The following is a 24,969-nucleotide window of genomic DNA, read 5'->3' on the forward strand; positions in this document are numbered from 1 at the left end:
CCAGACCCCCGTTCTTGCAGGGAGCCTTCCCAGGACTCAGGCAAAAAAATAATAATAATAAAGGTGAGAAAACTGGATTAGAGAGAGAATACAAGAGTTAGGAAGCTAGCCTTGCACACACACACAACCATCTCAGGTTTAATCCTCTGCATCCCATATGGTTCCCCAAACCCACCAGGAGTGGCCCCTGAGCACAGAGCTAGAACTAAGCCCTGAGCACCACCAGGGATAGCCCCAAAACAAATCAAAAAACAGAAAGGGGAAGAAACAGCTGGCCAGTCACACGCTGCCCAGGCCTGGGCCCTTAGGAGCCCCGGGCCACACTTCGCTCCTGCCATTGTACACCACCTCCACAGCCTGTGTGAGATCAGGCTGGGGGTCCAGCTTCTCCCCCTCCTGTTTGTTACACACATGGGCACCCCACAGCCCTACAAAGACACAGCTTGGTGAGACAAAGCTCCCAGCTCCTGGGGCTGGAGCGATAGCACAGAAGGTAGGGTGTTTGTCTTGCATGCGGCTGACCCGGGTTCAATTCCCAACATCCCATATGATCCTCCGAGAACTGCCAGGAATAATTCCTGAGTACATGAGCCAGGAGTAAACCCTGTGCATTGCCGGGTGTGACCCAAAAAGCAAAAAAAAAAAACAAAGCTCCCGGCTCCTGTCCAGGCAGACACAGCCTCAGGACACAAGTGGAGAGTCAGGTTCCAAGTGCCTCCTCGAGTGTCCCTGACCCTCCTGGCGACACTGGATCCCTCCCTTGACCTCCAGGGGTCCCTGTTGGAACAGGAGGACAGTACCAGTACCGGGAACAGGCTGATGCAGTGCAGGCGGAGCGGTTCCCTCGAGGACCCAATGGAAGGGCTAGGATCAGGTCTTGATGCCGGGGTTCCGTTGCCAGGCCTGTACCCACGTTTCCTCACCCCTGCTCTGCCCTCCACTTCCCACTGCCCTGTCCCAGCCTCTCTGCAAGTCATCCAGGCAGTCCGAGCCTTCTCTAAAGGCCCCAAGGTGAGGGCAGGAGGCAGAGAAGAGCAACTTCGGAGGTGTTTCTCACCATATTCCCAAGAGCTGCTGCCTGGCTGTCCTGAGAAAATGTAGGCTGGGGGCTGGAGAACACTCAGGCCCAGCCAGGCTGTATGTGCAGGAGGCCCAGGTTTGATCCCTGGTACCCATGGCCTCCTGAGTACTACCGGGAGCACAAAGCAGGGAACAGCCCCTAAGCTCCAGTAGGGGTGGCACCAAACGTCCTCCCACCCCTAGCTCCCAAAGAGAGACCAACTTTTACTGGGTTTGTTTTGCTTACGTTCTGGAGCGATAGCACAGCGGGTAGGGCGTTTGCCTTGCAAGCGGCCAACATGGCCAACCCGAGTTCGATTCTTCCACCCCTCTCGGAGAGCCCGGCAAGCTACAGAGAGTATCTCGCCCTCACGGCAAAGCCTGACAAGCTACCCGTGACATATTTGATATGCCAAACACAAACAATTGTCACAATGGAGACGTTACTGGGCCCACTCGAGCAAATCGATGAACAACGGAAGGACAGTGACAGTTCATTACACCCTTCTCTGTCGATTGTGCACCCCTTGTGGTCTACACTGCCCCCTGATTATGTAACCCTCATGGTCTACACTGGGACATGGCCCTCCAACTATGTATCCCTCATGGTCTACATTGGGACCATGACCCCCCATGGTCTACACTGGGAACATGCACCTTCCATGGTCTACACTGAGGCCCAGCTCCTGCCCCAAGACTACCTCACAGATGCCCCCAGGCTACAGTAGTAAGTCACTGACTCTGAGCATTAAGGTTCCCAGGGGGGACCACTGAGGGAGCCCCCTCCCCACATCCATTCCAGCTGGACATCCCCGCACCTTTACCCCAGCCCTTTCTCACCACACAGCCCAGACCAAATCGCCCTCCCAGTCTCTTCCTCCCACCCCGTGCCCCACTGTAGGCCGTGCCCACCCTATCAGACCACTGTCTCCATAGCAGATCAAAGCTACACTAGGGAGAGAGAACTTCGAGATGGCACTGGCCTTGCACATGGCCAGCCTGGTTTGAACCCCAGCACCACACAGGGTCTCCCAAGGCCCTCAGAGAGAACTGAATCACTGACCTGGTTCACCAAGGACCCCCAGAAGGGGCTCCAGGCCCCCTGAACACTGCCTCAGAGGCCTAACCAAGAAATAATAGCACCGCACTGCAGCACTGTCCTCCCATTGTTCATCGATTTGCTCGAGCAGGCACCAATAACGTCTCCATTGTGAGACTTGTTGTTACTGTGTTTGGCATATCAAATACGCCACAGGGAGCTTGCCAGGCTCTGCCGTGCAGACGGAATATTCTTGGTAGCTTGCCGGGCTCTCCGAGAGGGGCAAAGGAATTGAACCCGGGTCAGCCGCATGCAAGACAAACACCCTACCCGCTGTGCTACTGCTCCAGCCCAACCAAGAAATAAGTGACTGATAAAACAAGCTGTCATTTACTGAGCGGGACGTCTATGCATCTACTCTCCCACTGGGCTAAGCATCCGGACCCCCACTCTGCACAGAGACCAAACAAGCTCTCCACCGTCCAACCCAGCAGTTCCCAAGTTATGGGGGGCTCGAGCAGCTCCCTTCCCCTATGTTTCTCCCTGAGAATGGGCAGGAAGGAGCACGTCCATTGCTCCCCAGCAGCTGTGGGTACCCTGCTGCCCCCTGCCATGTCCTCACCTCTGCCTGAGGACAGCAGCGTGTGAGTGGAGCCCGAGATGAGGCGGCACAGTCTCATTGTTGGGGGACAAACTGAAGTCAGGGCGAGGCAGGGCTGGTGCTCACCTCCCCGTTAGATCCTGCCCCCAGCAGACCCCCTTATCGCCACAGTCTCTCTCCCCTCTTCCCTGTCCCTGCCCATACGCCGCCAGCCTCCACCCGCTGCCCCTTCATCTCCAACGCTCTCGCCCTTTGACCTCAGGGAGTGTGGTCAACCCCACTTCCTGTAAGCAGCCTCCAGGCAGGGTCCCAGGTTCACCCCGACACAGTGGGCCTGACAGCCTGACCGCCTCCCCGTGGGCTCTCTGCACTCCCCCCTCCTGACTTGAGGGGCTCAAATGCACCAGAAGAACCTCGGAGCTGCTTCACATTGGAGACATGCTCAGGCGCAGGGAGTCCAGCCTCTCCTGGCTGCTGTCCCCGGAGGTGGCCACTGGTGAGACCTGGCCCTCACCCCAGCAGGAGGCTGGCACACTCAGCTCCCCGTGCCTACAGACACGAGCCCCACATGTGCTCGCAGGATGGAGCAAACAGCAGGTGACACAGTAGAGGCAGGCCTAGGAGAGCAGCCTCAGGACCCCCAGAGCAACAGGGGAGGGTTCATGGAGAGCCCACCCCCCAGCCTCACCACAGCTCCCACCAAGGGACCTCCAGGGCCAAAGACTAGAAAATACAAAATCAGAGGCCAGGTAGCGTGTTTGCCATGCATGTTCATCTCTGTGAGGGTAGAGAAGTAGCCACGCCCGTTCTTTCCCCATCAGCATCTTTCCTCTGTGGCTTTTGGGGCACTGGACCAAGTCATGCACTCAGGTTCCAGTTCCCGTTCAGAGGAGCTTTTCAGTTTAAATTATTTAGTAAATATTAGGGATTTTATTTGGGGGGAGGGGCACACCTGACGGTACCCAGAGCTTACTCCTGATTCTGTGCTCAGGGATCACTCCTGACAGGCTCAGGGGACCTTATGGGATGGTGGGGTTCAATCTCCTGCATCCTCTATAGTCTCCCAAGCATCACCAGGAATAATTCCTGAGTGCAGAGCCAGGAGTAGTCTCTCAGCATTGTCGGGTATGACCCAGAAAGCCAAAATTTTTTTACAAATTTTTAAATAAATGAAGCCACCAGTCAAATGGGGCTGGAGCAATAGAACAGCGGTAGGGCGTTTGCCTTGCATGCGGCCGGCTCGGCCGAGCCGGGTTTGATTCCTCCACCCTGCTTGGAGAGCCCGGCAAGCTACCGAGAGTATCTCGCCCGCACGGCAAAGCCTAGCAAGCTCCCCGTGACATATTCAATATGCCAAACACAATAACAAGTCTCACAATGGAGACATTACTGGGCCCACTCGAGCAAATCGATGAACAACAGGAGGACAGTACTACAGTGCTACCAGTCAAATAGTAGCATATCAAGGATGTCCCCCAGGAGGTCATGGCCAGAGACAAGGAAACCGAAGGGACAGGGAGTCCCTGGGGAACAGCTCTAGTGAGGCTGGGTGCCGAGTTGCAGAGCAGCCCCAGCATGAGGACACTGGTGACAGGTTCCAGCTGCAGACTGCAGACCAAGAAAGTGTACACTGGGCAGAGCAGAGTCGGAACAGGACCAGGTCACTGTACACTGGAGGCAAGCAGACAGCAAGGGACAGGACTGGACATCACAATCTAGACCAGGCATCGAAGGACAGGACAATTGACACATAACGGGTCAAAGGCTTGGACCCCGAGGGCCTGTCTACTTAAACTGCAGTCAACTCTGACTTCTGTGCACAGAATCGTCTGCTCACCTTTCACACCAGACTCAAGAACCCACAATGAACTCACTTCAGGAATGAACTCACTTCTGCCGTGACACGAGCACCAGCCCGCATGCCCAGGACACTACCTGTGGGCACTGTGGTGCCACAACAGGACTGTGTGATCTCCTGCCTCCAAGTATGTGAAAACACCACAAACGGACCGATGCAGCCACAACCCAGTGAGTGACAATCAGTCCTCGCAGCAAAAGCTACAATGGTGAAGGGAGTGGCGGAAAAAAATCAAATAGATCCTTTAGATTCAGCCACTGGGCAGTCAGGGAGATGGCACAGGGGCTGAGGCAACGGGCCTTGTGTGCAGCCAACCCTGGTAGGATCCCCGACACCACATGGTCCCCCAAGTATTACCATGTGCTGCCCTGGAGGCCCCCTGAAGATCTGAGATGTGACCCTGGAGGTCCCAAGCATCACTGGAGCGGCCCCAGTTAATCTCCAACACCAGCATCATATCCTTGGGCCTTGAATGGAACCTCTGGCCCATCTGATGGAGAATTGCTGGGAGGCACCTGCCAGGGTCTCCTACACTCCTCTAGTCCAGCACCATCAGGGAAAAAAAGTCCTGACCCTGGGGGCATTGATGTCGCTAAGTGATAAAGTACTAGCCTTGGACCAGAGAGATAGTCCAGTGGGGAAGGCAGCTGAATGGGGTTCGATCCCCAGCATTACTTAGAGTCCCCTGAACCCCACCAGGAGTGATCTCTGAGAATCCAGGTGTGGTCCCAGAACCCCTTAAAAAAAGTTGTAACAATGAAGTGCTTATTTTTGCATATGTGAAGTCCTTGGTTTGATCCCTGGCAACTAGAGAAGAGGGAGGGAGGGAGGGAGGGAAGGAAGGAAGGAAGGAAGGAAGGAAGGAAGGAAGGAAGGAAGGAAGGAAGGAAGGAAAAAAGGAAGGAAGAAAGGAAAGAAGGAAGGGAGGGAGGAAGGGAGGGAGAGAGGAAGGGAGGGAGGAAGAAAGGAAAAAGAGAAACCAAATCCAGAGAGCCACTGACCTAAGGCTGAGTTGACTGCTGGTCTCAGGAAAGACGCCCCCTCCCATACCACCATCAGCTTTTCTCTCTCTCTCCTCTTTCCGCTGCCCATTGGGTGTCCTCATCCAGGCTCAGCGCAGCGGTTCCCCCTCTCCAGGGGGCGCTGCTGTGATGACTGGCATCCCTTAGCCAGGAGGAAGGAGAGAACCAGTCCAGGGATGCTCACCCATGTCCATGCAGCAAGTTCCCGCTGGCGAGCAGCATCACCACAAGCCCCTCGACCACCAGGGTGAGGGGCACGGAAAGGGCCTGGACAGGCCAGAGCTGACAGGGGGCTCCAGGCCCTTACCCCCCAGGTGGGCCCCAGATCACGTCCCTGGAGACCAGGGGCACTGATTTCCTTCCTCGCCCTCCCCTCCAGCCCCCACGGGGATAGGTGCCTTGGGCTCCTCCATGGTCCCCATGACCCCCGAGCACTCTGTAGACTCCAGAAGACCCAGGGGAGTCCCAATCCTCTCCTGCTCCCCAGAAAGCCCTTGAAGAGATGTCCCACACCCAAATGCTCATAACCCTGCTAAGTCATGTGAGAAGCTCAGGCTTATAGAGTCAGGCTGCTGGCCATTGTTGGGGGGTGCAGAGAGAGGGGAGAGAAACCTTTTAGCTTGTTTTTTTAATGTTTTTGGCTTTGGGGCCACACCGGCTGGTGCTCAGGGATGACTCCCGGTGGGGTTTGGGGGACTGTAAGTGTTGCTGGGATGGAACCCTGGTCAGCCACATGCAAGGCAAGTGCCTTCCTCTCTGCACCCTTCCCAGCCCTGCCTTTTCAGACTCATCACACACGCTGAGATTTGACCTTGAAGCATCCACTGACCCAGAAAGGCCCAAACATCTCCTAGGCACTTTGGGGGAGAGAGGACCAAACTCCAGGGAGCAACCGAACACTCACTCAGCCTCAGCCCTCATGGGCAGGGCCAGCCAGCAGCTTCCACACGCTGGGCACATCATCTGACCTCTCACCACCTCAGGGACAGGCGCTACCCACACTGTATTAAACACACCTCAAAACTAACAAGACCCGGGATTGGAGCGATAGCACAACAGGTAGGGCATTTGCCTTGCACACAGTCGACCCGGGTTCGATTCCCAGCATCCTATATAATCCCCTGAGCACTGCCAGGAGTAATTCCTGAGTGCAGAGCCAGGAGTAACCCCTGTGCATCGCCGGGTATGACCCAAAAAGCAAAATAAAAGAAAAAAAAAACTAACAAGGCCCACCCAAACCCCACCTCCCCCTCACACACCCCAGATGCTTCTCCCACCATTTTCTCGGTCTTGCTCTACGGAAACTCCATCCTTGAACCTGCCTGGACCCAAAATCTTGGCCACATCCCCAATGGCCCCTTGGTTTCACATGTATGATGCATTGTCTAAGGATCCACCTCTGCCCCCCCCCACTGCCAGCCTCACCCCAGGGAGCAAAGAAAAGCCCCGAGACCCCCAGTGGGAGTCAGTACCTGAACCCAGTACAGGCTGGAGGGAGAGGACAGCAGGATAGGCACTGGCCTGGCACGGAGTCAACCCAGACTCGATGTCCGGCCCAGGCAGGAGTGATCCCCGAGCACAGAGCCAAGAGGGAGCCTTGAGCCTAGCCAGGTGAGGCCCCCAAACAAACAAAAACCCTAAAACATGAAACAGCTCCTGTCACTTTTCTCAGATCCTCCCTCTCACTCACGGCTAATGTCAAATGCCCCTTGAATACCCAGGAAGAGCTGGAGAGCCAACCCTGACTCCTCCCCTCCTCTCCTTCCTGCACCCCTGGGATCACCTCAGCCCCCAAGGACACTGGCCCCTGCCCTGGAGGCCCCTACATGCGGCTAGTGCCACTGACTTCATGCACATCACTAACCCACTTCTAAAATCCTGTATTCTGGGGCTGGAGCAATAGCACAGCAGGTAGGATGTTTGCCTTGCACGCGGCCAACCCAAGTTCAATTCCCAGCATCCCATATGGTCCCCCAAGCACCGCCAGGAGTAATTCCTGAGTGTGTGAGCCAGGAGTAACGCCTGTGCGTTGCCAGATGTGACCCAGAAAAAGCAAAAAAAAAAAAAAAATATTCCATTCCTGTACTGGAAAACTTTTAAATACACTTGCAACAGCTTGGGGAAGGGGCGTGAGTCTATTTGTTTAGCTGTGCATTTCATGAACTCTAAATACAGATCAGGGATTTCCACTAAGTGAAGACTTGGCATCCAGGGGAGATGTGCTTGAGATGCACCCCGGATTCCAAAGGCTTCACATGGAAAAAAAAGTCAAATATCTCGTTAATATTTTCCCCATGGATACATACAAAACTAATACTATTTTTACTCTATCAGATTAAGTTTAAAAGATATGATAGGGGCTGGAGCGATAGCATAGCAGGTAGGGCATTTGGCTTGCACACGGCCGATCCAGGTTCAATTCCCAGCATCCCATATGGAGTCCCCGGAGCACTACAAGGAGTAATTCCTGAGTCCATGAGCCAGGAGTAACACCTGTGCAACACTAGGTGTGACCCAAAAAGCAAAATATAAACATATATGATAAACAGGGGTTGGAGCTATAGTACAGCAGGTAGTGCACTTGCCTTCCATGAGGCCAACCCGGGTTTGAACCCCCTATATTCCACATGGTCTCCGAGCACCACCAGGAATAATTCCTGAGTGCAGAGACAGGAGTAACATTTGAGTACTGCTGGGTGTGGCCCATAAACCAATACATGGTCCCATATGGTCCCCCGAGTACCGCCAGGAGTAATTCCTGAGTGCGTGAGCCAGGAGTAACTCCTGTGCATACATATGATAAACACTAATTGAGCATTTCTCTTTTCACTTTCCTTTATAAGGCAACTGGACCATTTTAAATGCCCATGCGGCTCACATTCTATTTCTGCTGGATAGAAATCTACCCAGCCTCTGCCAGGCGAGCTCCCAATCCTGGACTTTCCCGATATTTCCTCTTCCTCAGAGGCTCTGTTTTCCCCCCCAACTAGAGACCTCAGAACTACCCCAGGAGTGGTCGTTCATCAAATGCCCCCGTCCCCCAAATAGTTCAAAAGATCTCTTCCTCAGAATGCACTGCCCCACCCATAGAGAAGACACAGGTGTCACTCACTGGCAGACCTGCCTACTGAAGGTAAGTCCCCAGAGTCCAGGGTTTTTGATCTGTCACTGGTTTTGAGGGGGTTGGTTTGGTTCATTGTTCTTATTTTTGTTTTTAAGTTTGGGGCCACACCCAGCGGTGCTCAGGTTTTCTCCTGGTTCTGTGCTCAGATATTGCTCCTGGTAGTGCTCAGGGGGACCATATAAGATGCTGAGGATCAAACCTGGGTCAGCCATGGGCAAGGCAAGAGTCTTACCCACTGTCCAGTGTTTTTCCTACTGTCCCGGCACATGATCGAGGCTCTGTGAGTGGAGTGAACAGAATAATCTGTTCTCCTGGTAGGGCTGGACACTGGAAAGTTCTCCAAGGAGGCCCCTGACACACAGTAGGTGCTCAGCACAGCTCATCCAGGGAAGCCAAGAGTACATGGCAAGGTCCTTGAGGGGGACACATGTCTCCTGCCCTTGCTGCACCCCCTCTCTGTTCCATCAGGTAGGGAAGCCCCTCCTCACTCCACCACCAACCCCCCGCTAGCCTGCTCAACCCAGCCACTTCAGAGGATGGGACATTTCCTTTCCTTCCCATCGATTTTTATTCTCCCAGTGAGAAGACAAATCTGTTTCCCCTCTGCCAGAAGGCCTCGAGCCACAGCTACTTACATTATAGTAATTAAATCCCTGCTGCTAGGAGCGCTCAGGAGCCTGACAGGCCTTGTGCCAAGGGCTGGCCTGCAGGGAGGAGGCAGCAGGGAGGGGAGGCTGGCCAGAACGGACTGTCCCAGCCTTTCCTCAGGCCCATCCCAGCCTCCCCTCAGCCTGTCCAGCCTCTCCTCAGGCCTGAGCCAGCCTCCCCTCAGGCCTGTACCAGCTTCTCCTCAGGCCTGACCCAGCCTCTCCTCAGACCTATCCAGCCTCTTCTCAGGCCTGTCCAGCCTCTCTCCTCAGACCCATTCCAGACTTTCCTCAGACCTGTCCCAGCCTCTCCTCACCCTGTCCAGCCTCTCCTCAGCCTGTCCAGCCTCTTCTCAGGCCTGTCCAGCCTCTCCTCAGACCCATTCCAGACTCTCCTCAGACCTGTCCCAGCCTCTCCTCACCCTGTTCAGCCTCTCCTCAGCCTATCCAGCCTCTCCTCAGGCCTGTCCAGATGCTCCCTTGGCAAATCCCAGCCTCTCCTCAGGCTCATCCCAGACTCTCCTTAGGCTCATCCCAGCCTCTCCTCAGGCTCATCCCAGACTCTCCTCAGGCTCATCCCAGACTCTCCTCAGGCTCATCCCAGACTCTCCTCAGGCTCATCCCAGCCTCTCAGTGTCTTTTGAGAGGGAGGAAGCCACTGGACCAGGTTTCTCTCTCAGGATCAGAAGAAAATCCCTTTAACCCCCACCTGCCCAAACGGTACCAGCCCAGCAACCAGGCATGGCTCCATCAGCACCTTCTTCCCACTTGCTCCTGAAGCTGCCACATCCTGGCTGCCACCTGTGAACTGGCCATCTGGGAAACGCGGGCCTCCTCGGCCTGCCTTGCCCTAAATCCAGTGACCAGAGGCCCAAAGACAAAGCTGTGTCCCTGAGACAGTTCCCCATGCCTCGCCCAGCACTTTTTCTCTCCTTTCACTCAGTGCAGGTCTCAAGCCAGGGCTGATTCGAACGGGGACTCCTCCCCACAGCTGCGCAGGAAACGGCAATGAGCGACCCCCAAGGAAACAGAAACAAAGCTTGAAAGTGACTTGCTTGGTGACTGAGAGACAGTTCAGTGGATAAGGCACTTGGGTTGACCCAGGTGTGATTCCCCCGCACCATCTAGGGTCCCCCGAATGCTGCCAGGAGTGACCCCTGAGCACAGAGTCAGGCATCAACCCTGAGCACTGCTAGGTATGGCCCCCAAAAATAGAAATAGAATACATAAGATAAATAAAGTGACTTGTTCATGGCCACACACAAGATGGCAGAGTCAGGGTTCCAGCTCAGATCGGCCCGGCTCCAATGGAAGAAACGGCGGGAAGAAGGGGCCACGCGTGAGAAGAAACGAGAGCATGGACGGGTAGACAAAGGCAGAATGCTCAGGCGTGGGGGTCCAGTTGGGGCTCGTGGGTTGGTCTCCCCTGGAGACAGACTGTCCCTGTCCATCATCTCCCCACAACACCCACCTTCCCTTCACCCTCAAGTACGGTCCAGTGCTCTCCTGGGCAGCCATTGGCCAAGCCAACAAGTTGGGGCTGAGGTGTGGGCAGGCGGGGGACAGGCTCTGGGACAGACCTGAAGAGGGACTGAGCAAGCAAAGGGACAGAAGCGTTAGGATGAGCCTGGCACTACGAGCAGCCAGGACACAGATGGCGGTAAGAGGACGCAGGTTGGAGACTCTCTGGGTCTGCATCCCCAGAACACGGCCGGTCTCAAACAACAGCCTGGTCTGAGACACATTTTCATTGCACGTTGCTCCGCTTTAAGCGCAGTGTCCGAGAACCAACAGGCCACGCCGATAGGACTTCCTGTAAGCCAGTGACAGCGTGAGGGATGACGGCAGCCGGCCCCACGCCCAGACTCAGTCACTCCTCAGTGTCCCCTGGGGAGACGACATCCCGCAAACCTCCTGGTGGTGGGGGTGGGGGGCCGCTCAGAAGCCTGCATTCTCACAGATGCCAGGAAGCCACAGGGGGTGAGTGGAAGGGCCACGCCAGCTCTGAGCACTGCTCAGTGGCCCTCCCCACTGGGCCACCCCACACAGCCCTGCCTTCCCTGACAGCCCCCACACACGCCGCCCCCTCCCCTCAGAACCTGAATCACTACTACAACACTGGGGGAGCTCGCGGGGCACAGGGAAGGGGGTGCTGTGAGCCAGGGGGTGGGGTAGAGAGGGGAGCAGGATTAGCTTTGGGGTGCGGGGAGACAGCTCAGTAAGCTACACGTCTGTGCTCTGCAGACAGGAGGCCGGGGTTGATTCCAGACACGACAGTGTCCCTCAAGCTCCGCCAGGTAGGAGCCCTGAGCTGGTAATAGCCCCCCCTGAGCGCTGCCAGCCTTAGCCCAAAGAGAGAATGTCTGTCCAAGAGGTGGTCTGCAAGAAGCAGCCCCGGGTTCAAATCCCAGCTCTGCCCCTTCGGTCTGGGCCTAGTGCTCGCACCCCGCCCTGGCCTGTCCTGGCTGTGGACAAGGCCACAAGCCTTGCTTCCTTCCGTGGCTCCTTTCCTTCTCCTGCTCTGCTCCTCTCCTCTCTCCTGAGTAAGACTGCTGCTTCAGAGCCTTTTTCTGGAAGAGTCTGCGTTTCCCTTTTACGAGCGGCGCACTCCCCGCGCTCCACAGGACACGGCGTTCTATACGGCTCCGGCTCCGTGCAGCCCAGAGGAAGCCCGCGTGATTCACCTCCCGCCTGTCTGGCTCCCGGCCACCACCATTTCCTCTCGTGCGGATGGGCTCTCTGCACCACGGGCACAGGTGGGCCCAGGCTGGTGTCCCACCCAGCTGGGCGCCTGTGTCCCACCAAGCCCCCAGGAGCTGAGAGAGACAAGTGTCCTGGCAGGGCCCAACCCCAGATCCAACCAGGAGCAGGATGAGCAGGGGACCCAGAGAGGGGCACCTCCTGACATCCCATGGCCTCCAGGATCCCAGAAGAAACGACCAAGGCGAAGCCCAGTAGCAACTGAGGGCAAGATGCGTGTCCTGAGACCCCCCAGCAATACCCCAGCCAGAGGTCATTGTCCTTCCACTTTCTAGATCCAGAGGCCATTACTGGGACCAGATCATTCCAGGGGTGCCATACCTGCCTTGCATGCATGAGATACTTCATATCCCCACCCTGGGGGGCCCAGCCTTTCTGGGAGTGACCCCTGGGTGCCAACAGGGAGGTCTCCCCCCATAAAAAAAAGGCCTCTACTCTAGGCTATACAGCAAGACGGGATACAGGCAGGGTCTAAACCCAGGCGATGGTGAAGTCTCAGTTTTTCTAGGAAGGGCCAGCCGAGAGCAATGTGTTTTGTCCAGGAGAGGCCCCTGCCAGGGACAAAGCGTGTCCAGGCACAGAGCTCAGTGCTCCTGGAGTCCAGAAGTAGGATGTGACATGGCAGAGTCGGCCAGAGGGAGCCCAACAGTGTCCACTCTGTGACTCCTTTGCCCCTTGCAGCAATAAGCGGGCTAGGGTAATTCACATGACTTCCAGAAGTCCAGAGACGCCCACCCAGGCCGGCTTACCTGTCTGGTCCACTGAGCTTTGGTCATCCAAGGCTTGCAGTCCCACACGGTCACAAGCCACCAGCGGTCTCCCCTGGGCCATCCTCCCAGCGCTGCCCGCCTCTGAGGTCACCACAGCATCCCCTGGGCCCGAACCACACATTCCCCTCCACACCCTCTTCCTGGAAGAAATAATAAAGCATCAATCATCTGGGCCAGGGCTCTGGGCACCCCTTCACGCAGGGCCACTTCAGGGCCGACCGAGCACGCCAACTGTGTCCCCAACAGAAGCCAGGAAAGAAAGAAAACATTGGCACTGACCCAATTTGTCACTCTGAAATCTTGAAAGGATGGGACGGTGGGACGCAGGCCCAGCTCGGGCACAGCACTGGGCGAAGCCACTGCTTGTTGGCAGCCACGGTACCCCAAGCACTGGGCATTCGTTTATGCCAACACGATCACGTCTGATTGTCCCCAGGGGGGCAAATACCATGACCTCTGTTTACAACTGGAGAAAACGAGGCACTGGAGCTGGCCTTACATCTCTTTCTGGCAGTCACCCAGCAGCTATGGACAGGACCAGAACTCGTCTCCTCCATGCTCCCCAGACTCTTTCTGGTCAGCCACCTGCCGCCACCTCCTCCCCACTGCCTGGGACTCCAGGCCAATGCCCCCCACTCTGTGAGCTGCTCCACCTCCGAGCTCAAGCTAAATGCCAAGTCAGGGCTCCCGTTGGCGCAGCCCTACACTCAGCCCTGCAGAAACGTCCCTGGAGACGGCTTCCCTGTCCTTGTAACACCGAGCACCAGGCCTGTCCTTTACGGAGAATGCCCAACGAGCCAACTCCAAAATAACAGATGCCAATTTGCATATTATTTCACACATCATTTGCATGTTGTTCATTTCGTGTCACCGCGGCTCTGCTCAGAATGCCACTCAGGGTACCTTGCAACCAGACCTTGTGATAAAAATTGGGCTGCGGGCAGGGCCTGCTCTGAGCCCTAGCCTGTCTGCTACAGCACTGCCCTGGGCACCCCAGAGGGAAAGTTACCCCCTGCCACGGCACCAAGGCGCAGAGTCTGAGGGTCTCGAGGGTTGGAGAGAGAGTACACAGGGTAAGACGCCTGCCTTGCATATTCCATATCCGGCACTGCGCATGGTCCCCCGAGGGACCCCTGAGTACCACTGAGGGGGACCCAAACCCCATTCCACTCTCCAGCCACACACAAAGAAGGAAAGCCCCTTGATTCTCAGTGAACCCCAACAACCCTTTCTATTTAAGATGGACTTTGTCTCGGTCTTGGTTTGGGTTTGGTACTTTTTGTTTTGTCGGGGGTCATACCCAGCATTGCACCCAGGGGATCAAGCCGTGCAGGGCCAAGGTCAGGCTCAGGCCTCCCGTGTGCAGCACTCAGCCTGCCGGCCGCCCCAGCCCTGCCCGAGTCAGGACAGAGAAGGGTGATCCCCAGAAGACGCATCAGAGGGTGCCAGGGCTGCTCTTCCCAGACGGTGCCACGGCCCGCAATCTCGGCCTCTTCCTGCCTGGTCATCCTCTGTCCCCCTGACCTTTCTCAGGCCTCTCGGCCCCTGGCCCAACTCCAGGGGCTTATTTTGGTTTGGCTCCACCTGTCCCGCTTGCATGTCCACACCCAGTTAGCTGTCCCCACAGCACAGAGCACTGACTCCGAGTGTGGAATGACAGCTCCCCTGAGGGACAAAGGCTGTAGAAGCCCAGGCTGGGTGCCCGCGGTGCCCTGTCTTCTAAGGGACATCCTGCTCCCCAGGTCCTGTGTAGATTTTCCCCCACAGACACATCTAGGTACATGAAGAGGCACTGGTCACCTGAGCTGAGGCCACTGATTTTTTTTTTTAATCACTATTATTGGAAAGTTTTTACTTTAAATTTTTATTTATTTGTTTGGGGGCCACACCTGGTGATGCTCAGGAGTTACTTCTGGCTCTGCACTCAGGAATTACTCCTCGTGATGCTCACAGGACTAGATGGGATGCCAGGGATCAAACCCAGGTCCACTACACGCAAGGCAAGCGCCCTACCCGTTGTACTATTTCTCTAGTCCTGGTTTGTTTTTTGGTCTTGGGTTTTAGGTTTTTTTGTTTGTTTGTTTTGTTTGTTTTGGTCTTGGGTTTCAAAACCACACCCAGCAGGGCTCCAACTGCCTTGGTTCTCCGGAGAACCAGGTGGCACTGGGGCCCAAGCCCAGGGCCTCACACTTCAAGACAAGTGCTCCCCACTAGGCCGCTCCCCTGACTGACACCATCCGGCTTCTGAGACATGGGTCCATCCCACCCAGGTTCCCCTATCCTCCAGAGCCACCTGGGTGGCAGCTAACGCCCCAGGTCTCCTCCAGGAGAGGAGCAGCTGGTGGGGGTGCAGGCACGGGAGCACCAGCTCCAGGCTGCTGACAGGCGGGCAGGCACCCCGGGGGGCAGGGGCTGGTCCAGTCCAGCCCAGAGGCCCAGAACTGACACATGGGCAAGGAAGGATTCGAACCCGGATCCCAGCTCCTTTGCGACCATGCTGGGCTGCTTGTGCCAGCGCAGACTGCCTCTGAGAAAGGAACAAACACGCCCTCAGAGACCCACAGCTGCAGTTGCTGTGTTAGTGCCCAAGTCACCTCCTGGGGGGCCCAGAGAGCAGCGGCCGTGCTGAGCACAGCCTCTGCCTGGAGCAGGTCCACTTCCATCCCCGGACCACAGGGGTTGAACACGGCTGGGAGTAAGCCCCAAGAAGGCGGCCTGGAGTAGCCCCTGAGCTCTGCCAGGCGTGTCCTCACCAAAAGCCAAAAGGAATGCAAGTTCCCCCACACCCTCAGCAACCTCACAGGCTCCATGTCTCCATCCCTACCTCAACGCTCCTGGAATGAATCCAGCAACATGGCCAGGCTCCTCTGCACCCCCCCAGCTCTGCCCCCCGTTCCACAGCCCAGAGCCAGGCCAGGCCTCTCCCCTACAGCAGACACCCACACACTCCTCAGCCCTGCCTGTAACCCCCCACCTTGGTTTCTAACATCCTAGACCCTGGCCCGACTGCCTGGGCCCAGACCTCACTGCCCGAGGAGTACCTGAGAGACTGGCTGCCTTTGCACCGGAATATGAGACATGCAGGTTCACAGAAATCAGAACACTCGGGGACAGGCCGGAGCCCAGCCCTGGATCCAGCCCTCAAGCCCAGATCAGAGGGACAGCGGGCCCGAGGCAAAGGCCACCCCGAAGTGCCTGTTCCCTCTCCCTCAAACACCAGCCACCACTCAGGGTGCTAGACAAGGCCTCATGCCAACGCACTGGGAAACAAGGACTCTGGAGGGCAAAGAAAATTCTAGAAATCTGGAAATTCTAGAAAAAGGCATGGAGACACCCTTCAAGGTCTCGTCTCTCCAGCCACCAGGAGCGCCCGCTGGTCTTTGGGACCAGAAGACAGCTTGGAGAGTGCCCCCTCCCGCCAGAACCAGGCCTCCTGCAGACTGCCACTACCCTCCAGCCCGAGAACTCCTGCCCCGTGGGGACCACAGGCCTGGAAGCTGCCCCCACAGAGCTTAGCCCTCACAGGAACCCCATGGCCAGCCGGGACTGGAGGACAGAAGAGGCCCCAGGAAGAGCAGGGCAGGGTGGGCACCCAGTGAGCTGATGTGAGGGGCCACTAGCACTGGAACGGGGGTCCCCTAGGACCCCGCACCTACCCAGGGCATGGCAAGGCCCCCAGGCCTTCAGTCACACCCTCCCCCCACCACCATCTGTCTGACCCTGCTCTTGAGCCGTAAACCTCACTTGCATCTCAGAAGATGTACACGCCACTGAACCCGCCTATAGCGCCAGGCAGCCTGAGAAGCTGGAGCCCTGGGGACGAGCCTGGCCAACATGGCCCAGGGCTCTCAGGAAGGGCAGGGCCCAACCTTGTTAGGGCTGGCACGGCCTCTGCCTGCACCCCGTGGCGCCTCACACCCTCACCTCTGCCACCCTCCTGTCTCCCAGGGCACCCCAGTGGGCCTCCCAGGTGGCATGACAGGGTGGGAGCTGGGGGCACAGCAAACCCATTCACTCCTCTGGACTCTCCTTGCCAGGAGGGAAAAAAAAAAAAAAAAGAAGACTCTAGAATGTTCCTCCCCCTGCTCCCAGGGCAGCACTGCGGAGGGCTCCCACCCGCATCATTTAAAGGGGAATGGGTGCTTTGCTTCTTCCTTGCTCTCCCTCTGGGCTTTGAAAGAGAGGAAAGAAACACAGCCGCGAGTCGGCCGGCCTGCCGCACGTGGAGCCTTGGAACTAAGCAACACGGCTTCTCATCCCAGCCGCCCCTCACACCATCCTCAACCCAGCTGCCCCTCACACCGCTCCTCTTCCCCTCTGCTCGCTCACATGAGTCCCCACAAACATGTCTCCCAAGGCGCAGCAACAGAACCACCACGCCCAGAGCCGTGGACGCTCAGCGGTTCAGCGGGCCGGGCCAGCCCACTCAGGCGGCCCTTGTCTCCTGCGTGACTTGAATTGACCTTCTGTTGCATAGAGCAGCTCTTGAGGCCTCGTCCCTGCCCACACCCCGACCTGCAGGTCTTGCTGCCTAGAAAGCAGAGGCCACGAGCCCCGCTAAGCCCCAATCCTCGGGTGACCACGGCCCAGAGATCACCTGCATATCCCATCCTTCCCGGAGACTGTTCTAGACTGTTCTAGAGTGCAGCCAACAGAGTGGGGCACGTGTGAAGGGCCCCTCCTCCAAGTCACCCATGGGGTCTCAGGCTGTCCACAGCGATCAGAAATCAGAGTGCCACCGCCGTGACAGTGCGGAGAGAGAGCGCCCCTGGGCAGGCCTCCAGGGCCAAGATGCTCCACATCTCCACAGGTTCCCGCGCTCGGGCCAGGGTCTCCCGCCATCAGCACCCCATTCCGTACTTCTTCCCCAGGGAGGGGCCTCTGGAGGGACCCACAGACACAAACAGGAGGACACTATCCCCCAAACACACCAACACCTTCCCTTGCCGCCCCCTCAGCTGTGTCTGACACACAGCCACAGGGGCACCAGGAGCTGGGATCCCAGCAGTGCCGCTGCGGCCCCCAGGAAGCCGGCCATCTTCCAAGAGTGGACGGCCAGCAGCCTCGGCCCATCTGCACTACCAGACCAGCCTCTCTGCCCAGAGAAGCTGGTGTGATCTCAGGGGAAGGACAGAGAGTCAGGGGCAGCACAGGGGACAGAAGGGCGGAGCTCTTCGCAAGGAGAAACTGGTGGATTATGAGGCCAAGGATGGGGACAAAACTGGAGGAAGGGCCAGAGCCAAAGCACAGCGGGGAGGGTGTTTGCCTTGCACCGGTTTGACCCCCGGCATTCCATATGGTTCCCCAAGCACCTCCAGGAGTGCTTCCTGAGTGCTGAGCCAGGAGTCACCCCTGAAAATCGCCAGGTGTGACCCAAAAGCATAAGAAGAAAAAAACACTGGAGGGAAGGGGGAGTCGCCTCCTGTGCCTGTGTCAGAGGCCCAGGGGCCTGCCCGCTGGACAGTGGCCACAGCTCAGCCACAGCAGGATGGCAGGTGGGCGGCGGGTCAGGCAGGCCTGCACGGAGCCAGGGCTGCAGGAAGAGGAGAGCTGACAGTCTGTGACCTGTGTGTACCTCAAACCAGTCCTGGTGGGGCCAGAGCGATAGGATAGCGGGGAGGACGTTTGCCTGCACGCAGCTGACCCCGGTTCAATCCCTGGCATCCCCGATGGTCCCCCAAGCACCACCAGGAGTAATTCCTGAGTGCAGAGCCACGAGTAACCCCTGCGCATCACCAGGTGTGAGCCCCCAGGCCTCCCCATGCCCTCCCTGCCACTGAAGTGGTGGTGTCACCGTGACAAGCTTCTCCCCAGGATCTGGCCTGTGCAGGCAGTAACAGTCTCAGAGAGAAACGCACATGAAGACACAGCCCAGCTGAAGGAGGACCCTGCGCACCCAGAGGAGACCCCTGCTGAGGTTTCCTCATGTGGCTCAGGGCCCCACAGTGCTGAGCCATGACCTGTATCTGACTGCCCCCACCTGTCACCACTGACTGGTCAGGGGGGAGTCACTGAACCCTCCAGCCCCACATCTCACCTCCTCATGCCAGCTCTCTGTTGCATTAACTTTAGGATGTGCCAGGAAACAAAGCCTCCCCCAGTAAGAAAGACCACCAACCCCGGGCACCACAGAAGATCACACCCAAGGGAAGCACCTAGCACAAAGTCTCCACAAAAGCCTTTTTGAGGACACCGTGTCCCTCTGACCCATGAGGACATGGGAAATGCCACCAGCTATGCAGAATCACACGGTTAGACTGGGGCCCCGTGTCATTCCAACCTCCTGCTTCTCCTGGTCAGCAAAGGGCACCCAGATGTACAAACCTCTGCAGCACTAAGCCCAGGGTGGGCTGGCCCTGCCGGCGAGGCCCCCCTGCAGCCCACCCTCTGGTTTGAGAGCCCATCTCTGCCCTGAGGCTGGGCCAGTCCCTTTCCTGGCCTCGTGGGACCACCCAGAAAGCAGGTGCAACAAGAAGTCCCCCCCCAGGACATCTGCCCTCCCCATGCAACTTCTCACACCATTGTGGAGTCTCAGCCCCTCCCAGATGCATGGAACCCTGCAGCCTTCAGGAGGCCGAGGGAGAGGGAAGCAGTGGCCAGCAGGTGTCCTGCACCCCGCCATGTCTCCCGCCTGATGCCCAGAGCCCCACAGCTGGGACAGGCATGTGGGGCTCAGAGCACAGGCTGGCTCTTTCCAGTGGCCCTCGCTCCTGCCAGGACAGATGTGGGCTCTCGGCCTGGCCCTGCCGCAGGAGACAAAGATGGAGCAGACAGAGAGAGGGCGGCTGGGCGGGCACAGGTCAGGGGGGGCCTTCACAGCCATTCACAGGTGCGTGTCCCACCCACAATGGCCCCGAGATCTGCCCAGTCCCCTCAGGTAGACATGGGCTGGTGAGCCCAGCCCTCTGCTTCCCTAGTCGGCTTTCTCCAGCCTACCTAGTGAAAGTCCCTTCCCTGGAGACCCCATTGGGTGGCCCCGCTCCCTGCAATGATGGGGACCCCATCCTGCCTCGCAGTCTCTGGCCAGCACCCCAGGGTTCAAACACACACTCAGGGCCCACCCTAGCGCCTCTGGGGGCAGCGATGCCCTCATCAGCTCTGCGCAGGCGTCCCTTGAGAGAAGGATTCCCCCCCCCCCCCCCCGACCAAGCCCCTTCATTAGCCCCCAGCCCCTGGGTTGTCGTGTGCTTCCCTCAAGAACTCCTGGCTGACCCCCAGGAGGTGGCTGGGAGGATCTGGGGGCCCTGCAGGGTGCGCTGTGGAGGGTGTTCCGGGAAGGCAGCAGGACCTGCAGACAGGCTCATTCTAGGGAATGACTAAGTGAGCTGCAGCTCCGGGGAAACCCCACACTCCCTCGGTTCTGCTCGCACAGGGGCTCAGGTCCCTGAGCGGCCGCGGAGGAAGGCACTGGTGGAGCACGCAGGGCTGGGTGCTCGCTGAGGGGTCTGCCCTGGCCACTGCTGCCCTTCAGAGCGCAAGACTAGGGCCGGGAAACCCGATCAGCAGCCCCCAGGTCTCCGTGGCCGGGTTTCAGCAAGGAATGTGACAGTGTCACAGCAGCTGTGCCCAGCCTGAAACAAGCTCTGTTTGAAACCTCCAACAGCTGAGTCCCTCCCAGCCAGCCCCAGTCAGCCCCTGCCCAAAATGACAAATAAGTAGAAATCTAAGCAGCAAACCAGCCCGCGTGCGCGCAACAGACATACATGCACGCACACACAGGCCTGTGCACACACATGCACACGCTCACACACACACATGGGCATGCCACACACAGGCTCATGCACACACAGACACACACAGGGGCACATGCACAACACACACACACACAAGCTCATGCACACACAGCACACATAAAGACACATGTGCACGCACACATACACACACGCGGGCACGTGCACACACACGTGCACACATGCGGTCACACATCCACACACGCACGCACTCCAAGACACACACAACATATTGGAGGTGAGGGGGAGGGTGGGGGTGTCTTTAGTCCCACAACTCCCCAGCCCACAGCAGGGGCGCTCTCTGGCAGCAGTGCCCGCCCGTGACAGAACCCACCTTTCTCAAAGCCCAGGGGGGACGCACTCCCAGGCCCCCGCGTGGAGGGAGCACCTCCTCGTCCTGGGGCTGGGCTGGGAGGCCGTGGCCTCGGGGCGGGCCGCCAACGCCGCCGCCCGCCGCTGTCCGTCTCTCACCGGGCGCACTCACACACTCATCCCGATTCAGCCCACCAGGGTGGAGGTGGGAGGGGAGAGCCGGGGCTGGGGGCTGAGCCGGGGGCGCGCCCGGGAAGCCGTGTCATCCCCCACACCAGTGCCTGCTAATGCCAAGCCAGCACCATCTGCTGTGCCCGGGTGCCACCTGTAGCCATTTTTGTCAGGGGATGTCTCTGAGGCAGCGGCAGGTCTATTCCGGTCCGCTCTCCCCCGAGGACGGGATCGCGGCTTCCCTCTGCCTGAGCTTTGGCCCCTGGAGGCTCGGGTTACCCCGGGGCTCCCCAGGTTTCTGCCTGAGTCTCTCTTTCATCTTGCTCAGAAGAAGAGGGCAAGCCTAAGTTGGGAAGAGCAGAAGATCGAGCAAGAGAGAAAGGAGACCCGGGGGATGGCACGGAATCCCCACCCCCTACCCAGACATTTATTTCTTTTATGTCCTCGGGAAAATGGAGCGGAGCGGGCGGGGAGAGGAGGGGAAGTCGCAGGACTGGCAGGAACATCAAGGCAGAGTGTAATTAATTGGTGCGTTAAGCTTGCTGGGTTATGCTTTAGTACGAGTGAGCCAGGAGGGGGTGGGGGGGATGATTTCTCCGAAGGGATTCTTTAATCCTCCCTAACGCCAAGACTCCAAATTAGACAGTGTATAGGGATGCCCCCTCCCCCCGAGGAAGGGAGGAATGAATTCTCCCAGGATTAAGACGGAAAACCATGGGAAGTTAAGAGTGTTGCACATAATTGAGCAAACGCCTCTCCCCCCTCCACCTCGCTCTCAGTCTCTCTTTCTCTCTCTCTCTCTCTCTCTCTCTCTCTCTCTCTCTCTCTCCCTCTCTCTCTCTCTCCTCTCCCCATCTCTTTCTCTCTCTTGCTACCTACATATTCCTTTTGTTCAAGGTATAAAGAGAAACCGCAGCCCCTACCTTTGAGTACAAACCCCAAGAGAGCTCGGTCTCTATCACCATAACAACAATTCCAAACATCCCAAAAATCAGAGCATAGTCACTCAGCCGCTTTCTCTTTTCAAACAGGGCCCTCCTGTGTCCCAGCTTATAGCCAATGTTTTGGTTTTTCCGCTTGTTGGCTTTGGGGAAGGTGGTGCTGCTGGCGGTGGTGCCGGCGTGCTGGTGGTTGTGGGTGGCGTTGGGGTGGTGGAGCAGGGTCTGGTGGGCATGGTTATCCTCCCGGGAAGAGATGATGATCTCGGGGGGGTTGCTGGGGCTGAAGAGCTGCAGGGGCTGGCCCTCGGGCTCAGCCTCAATGAGGTTCCTCCGGGAGGCGCTCAGGCGGCTGAGGGGCTTCATGACCCCACCACTGTACTTGCAGGAGCTCATGGCGATCTCCGTGAACGGGTTGCTGTCCCGCCGGTGCACCAGGGGGCTGGCCTGCCGGTGCCGGCCGCCTCCTCCGGGCCCACTTGTGGCTGTGGAACTTGGAGAGTGGCCAAGCAAGTGGTCATTGAGATTGAGCTGGCTGCCTTGTCTGGAGGAAGGGTGGAGGATGGCAGTGGAGTTGGACGAAGGGGGGCCCCTGATCGCGGAGGGAGAGGAGTGCAGCAGGCCGGGGTGGACGGGCTGGCTCTGGAGTTGCACGAGCTGAGAGAGGGGATGCGCTGGCGCCGGTGGCGGCTGCTGCTGCAGCTGAGGAGGCTGAGGTTGCACCGGGGGTCCCGAAAGGTGCTGGGGGGCTGCTGCTGGTGCTGGCGGTGGTGGCGGCGGCGGCTGGGGCTGCTGCTGCTGCTGTTGCTGCTGCTGCTGCTGCTGCTGCTGCTGCTGCTGCTCATCCCCCGAGGAGGGACAGGGGCACTTGGGGTCTTCATCCAGGTCCCCCACCCCCGAGTCATGGAAGTGTCCAGAAGGGTCCATCTTGGGGCCGTGCTGGACTGTCTGCACCACAACCCCCACCCCAAAGCCACCCTTGGCTCCAAAGATGTCCTCAGAGAAAGCCAGGCATCCAAGCTCCCCCACCAGCGTCTCGGCTCCAGTCCTCTCTCTGGCTCGCTTCGCTTCTCTGGGGCTGCCCGGAGTCCAGACGGTGCCACTCAAGCATGCATTGTACCGGGCCGGGAGGGAGGGCAGAAAGGGAGCTCGGAGGAAAGAAGGGGAAAAAAGAACTCTGTCTCGGGAGGTGGTCCTCTAGGAGCGTGTGAGGCCAGGCTCGGCTCCACTCCTCGCTGGCTCAATAGCTTCGCTCTCCTCCTCCTCCCACTGTTAATATTGTAAGCCAAGCCCACTTATTAGCAGCTGGTCTCATTGGCTTGGCGAAACTCCCCGGCCAGCCCTGGCCCCGCCCCCCGCACAGGCTCCGCCCAGGGGCGGGGCCTGCCGCCCTCCGCTCCCAGCCCGGCGGCGGCGGCGCGGGGAGAGCTGGGAAATGTAGTTTTCGCTCCCCGCCTGGACCCGAGGCGCTGCGCCCCCGCCGTCTTTCCACCGACAGGTACGGACCAAAGCCGCCCGCCCGAGGCGACCCGAGATGGAAGGGGTGGGGGTGCGGGAGGCGCAGAGAGTCTCCGGGAGAGCCGAGCGGTGCGCCCCGGTGCGGGGGCAGGAAGACAATCCGTTATTAATGGGCAGGGTCCTTCACACGTCTCATCCAGTCCCGGCGTCGTGGGCGTGATGTTCCTCTTCTACAAACCCAGGCTCCAGGTGGTGTCCGAGGAGCGACATCAAGGTCACCAAAGCAGCAGGGGCCCCGCAGCCTCCTAGTGCCAGGTGCATAAGCTCACCTACTGCTCACAGAACGCCCGCAAGATGTGTGCAGACGCCTCTGTTATTTCTAACCCTCACATCAACCCTATGAAAATGATGTCATCATTCTCCTTTTACAGATGAAACTGTAAAAAAAGGAAAAAGTCCCTAAAGCACACATAAGTGACTTGCCAGCTGTCGCCCAGCTGGTAATTAACGGGCTAGGATTTGAACCCAGGGCAGTGGAACCCCACAGGTCCACTGCTGTCTCCTCAGAATGCTCTTAACTAATGCTCCCCTCAGCACCCCAGTTCCATCAATATTTCTGCAGCGGTAGGTGGGAAAGAGACTGAGAGATGTGGGGGACTGGTCTCCCCTCCCCCAATTCAGTGCCCCAAAGCTCTAACAGGAACACCAGAGAGCCCCAGGGTTGCTCTCCAACTGATCTGCCCCCTGCATCTCTAAGACTCAGAGCCAGAACAGCTGCTGGCGTTGCAGGTCCGGAAGCATCGTCATCAAGTATTCATTCAACTCCCACTGTGTGCAAAGGGAGTCCCAAAGAGGCGGCCAGGGCTCAGCTCATTTCTATCTGTGACAGCCACAGATTAAGGGAAGGGGGGAAGAAGGAGTGGGATGGGTTTCCCCACGCACATCTCTAGGGTCTCCAGGGGGTCCTCTCATCACCCTGTGGTTGTTGTGCAGTTTTCCCCTCAACGGGAAGGGGAAGAGTTGGAGAACCAGGCACTCACACACGCACACAAGCATGTGTGCGGGTGACGTGCATGGGGAGGGAACGTGCATGCATGCAAGTGACGTGTGCATATGTGCAGGTGACTGTGCAGGTGATGTGTGCAGGTGATGTGTGCATGATTCAGATGACATTGCATTGCTCGGGTGATGTGTGTGTGCATGCAGGTGGCCTGTGCGTGTGTGCAGGTGACATGTGCATGTGTGTAGGTGACATGTGCATGCCTGCAGGTGATGTGTGGATGGTGTGATGACATGTGCGTATGTGCTGATGACACGTGTATGCCTGCAGGTGACATGTGTATACGCGCAGGTGATGTATGAGTGTGTGCAGATGACATGTGCACAGGTGGCACTGCAGGTGACATGTATGTGCAGGTCACACAGTTGCATTGTGCAGGTGACACTGTGTGTGCATGTGACACCTTAGGTGTGCAGGTGA

General features: G+C 58.0%; 1 protein-coding gene across 1 annotated transcript in view; it reads right to left on the reverse strand.

Annotated features, from left to right (window-relative positions):
• The window catches only part of KCNN3 (potassium calcium-activated channel subfamily N member 3), a 149,480-nt gene extending 126,203 nt beyond the window's left edge, over positions 1-23,277 (reverse strand). Inside the window, exon 1 of the mRNA XM_056123658.1 lies at positions 22,017-23,277. Within this exon, the coding sequence (XP_055979633.1) occupies positions 22,017-22,958 (942 nt within the window). The 5' untranslated portion in view covers positions 22,959-23,277. The remainder of the gene's footprint in view (positions 1-22,016) is intronic.
• Positions 23,278-24,969: the final 1,692 nt, after the last annotated feature.

Source organism: Sorex fumeus, unplaced genomic scaffold, assembly GCF_029834395.1.
Source record: "Sorex fumeus unplaced genomic scaffold, SorFum_2.1 ptg000047l, whole genome shotgun sequence".
Lineage (NCBI taxonomy): Eukaryota > Metazoa > Chordata > Mammalia > Eulipotyphla > Soricidae > Sorex > Sorex fumeus.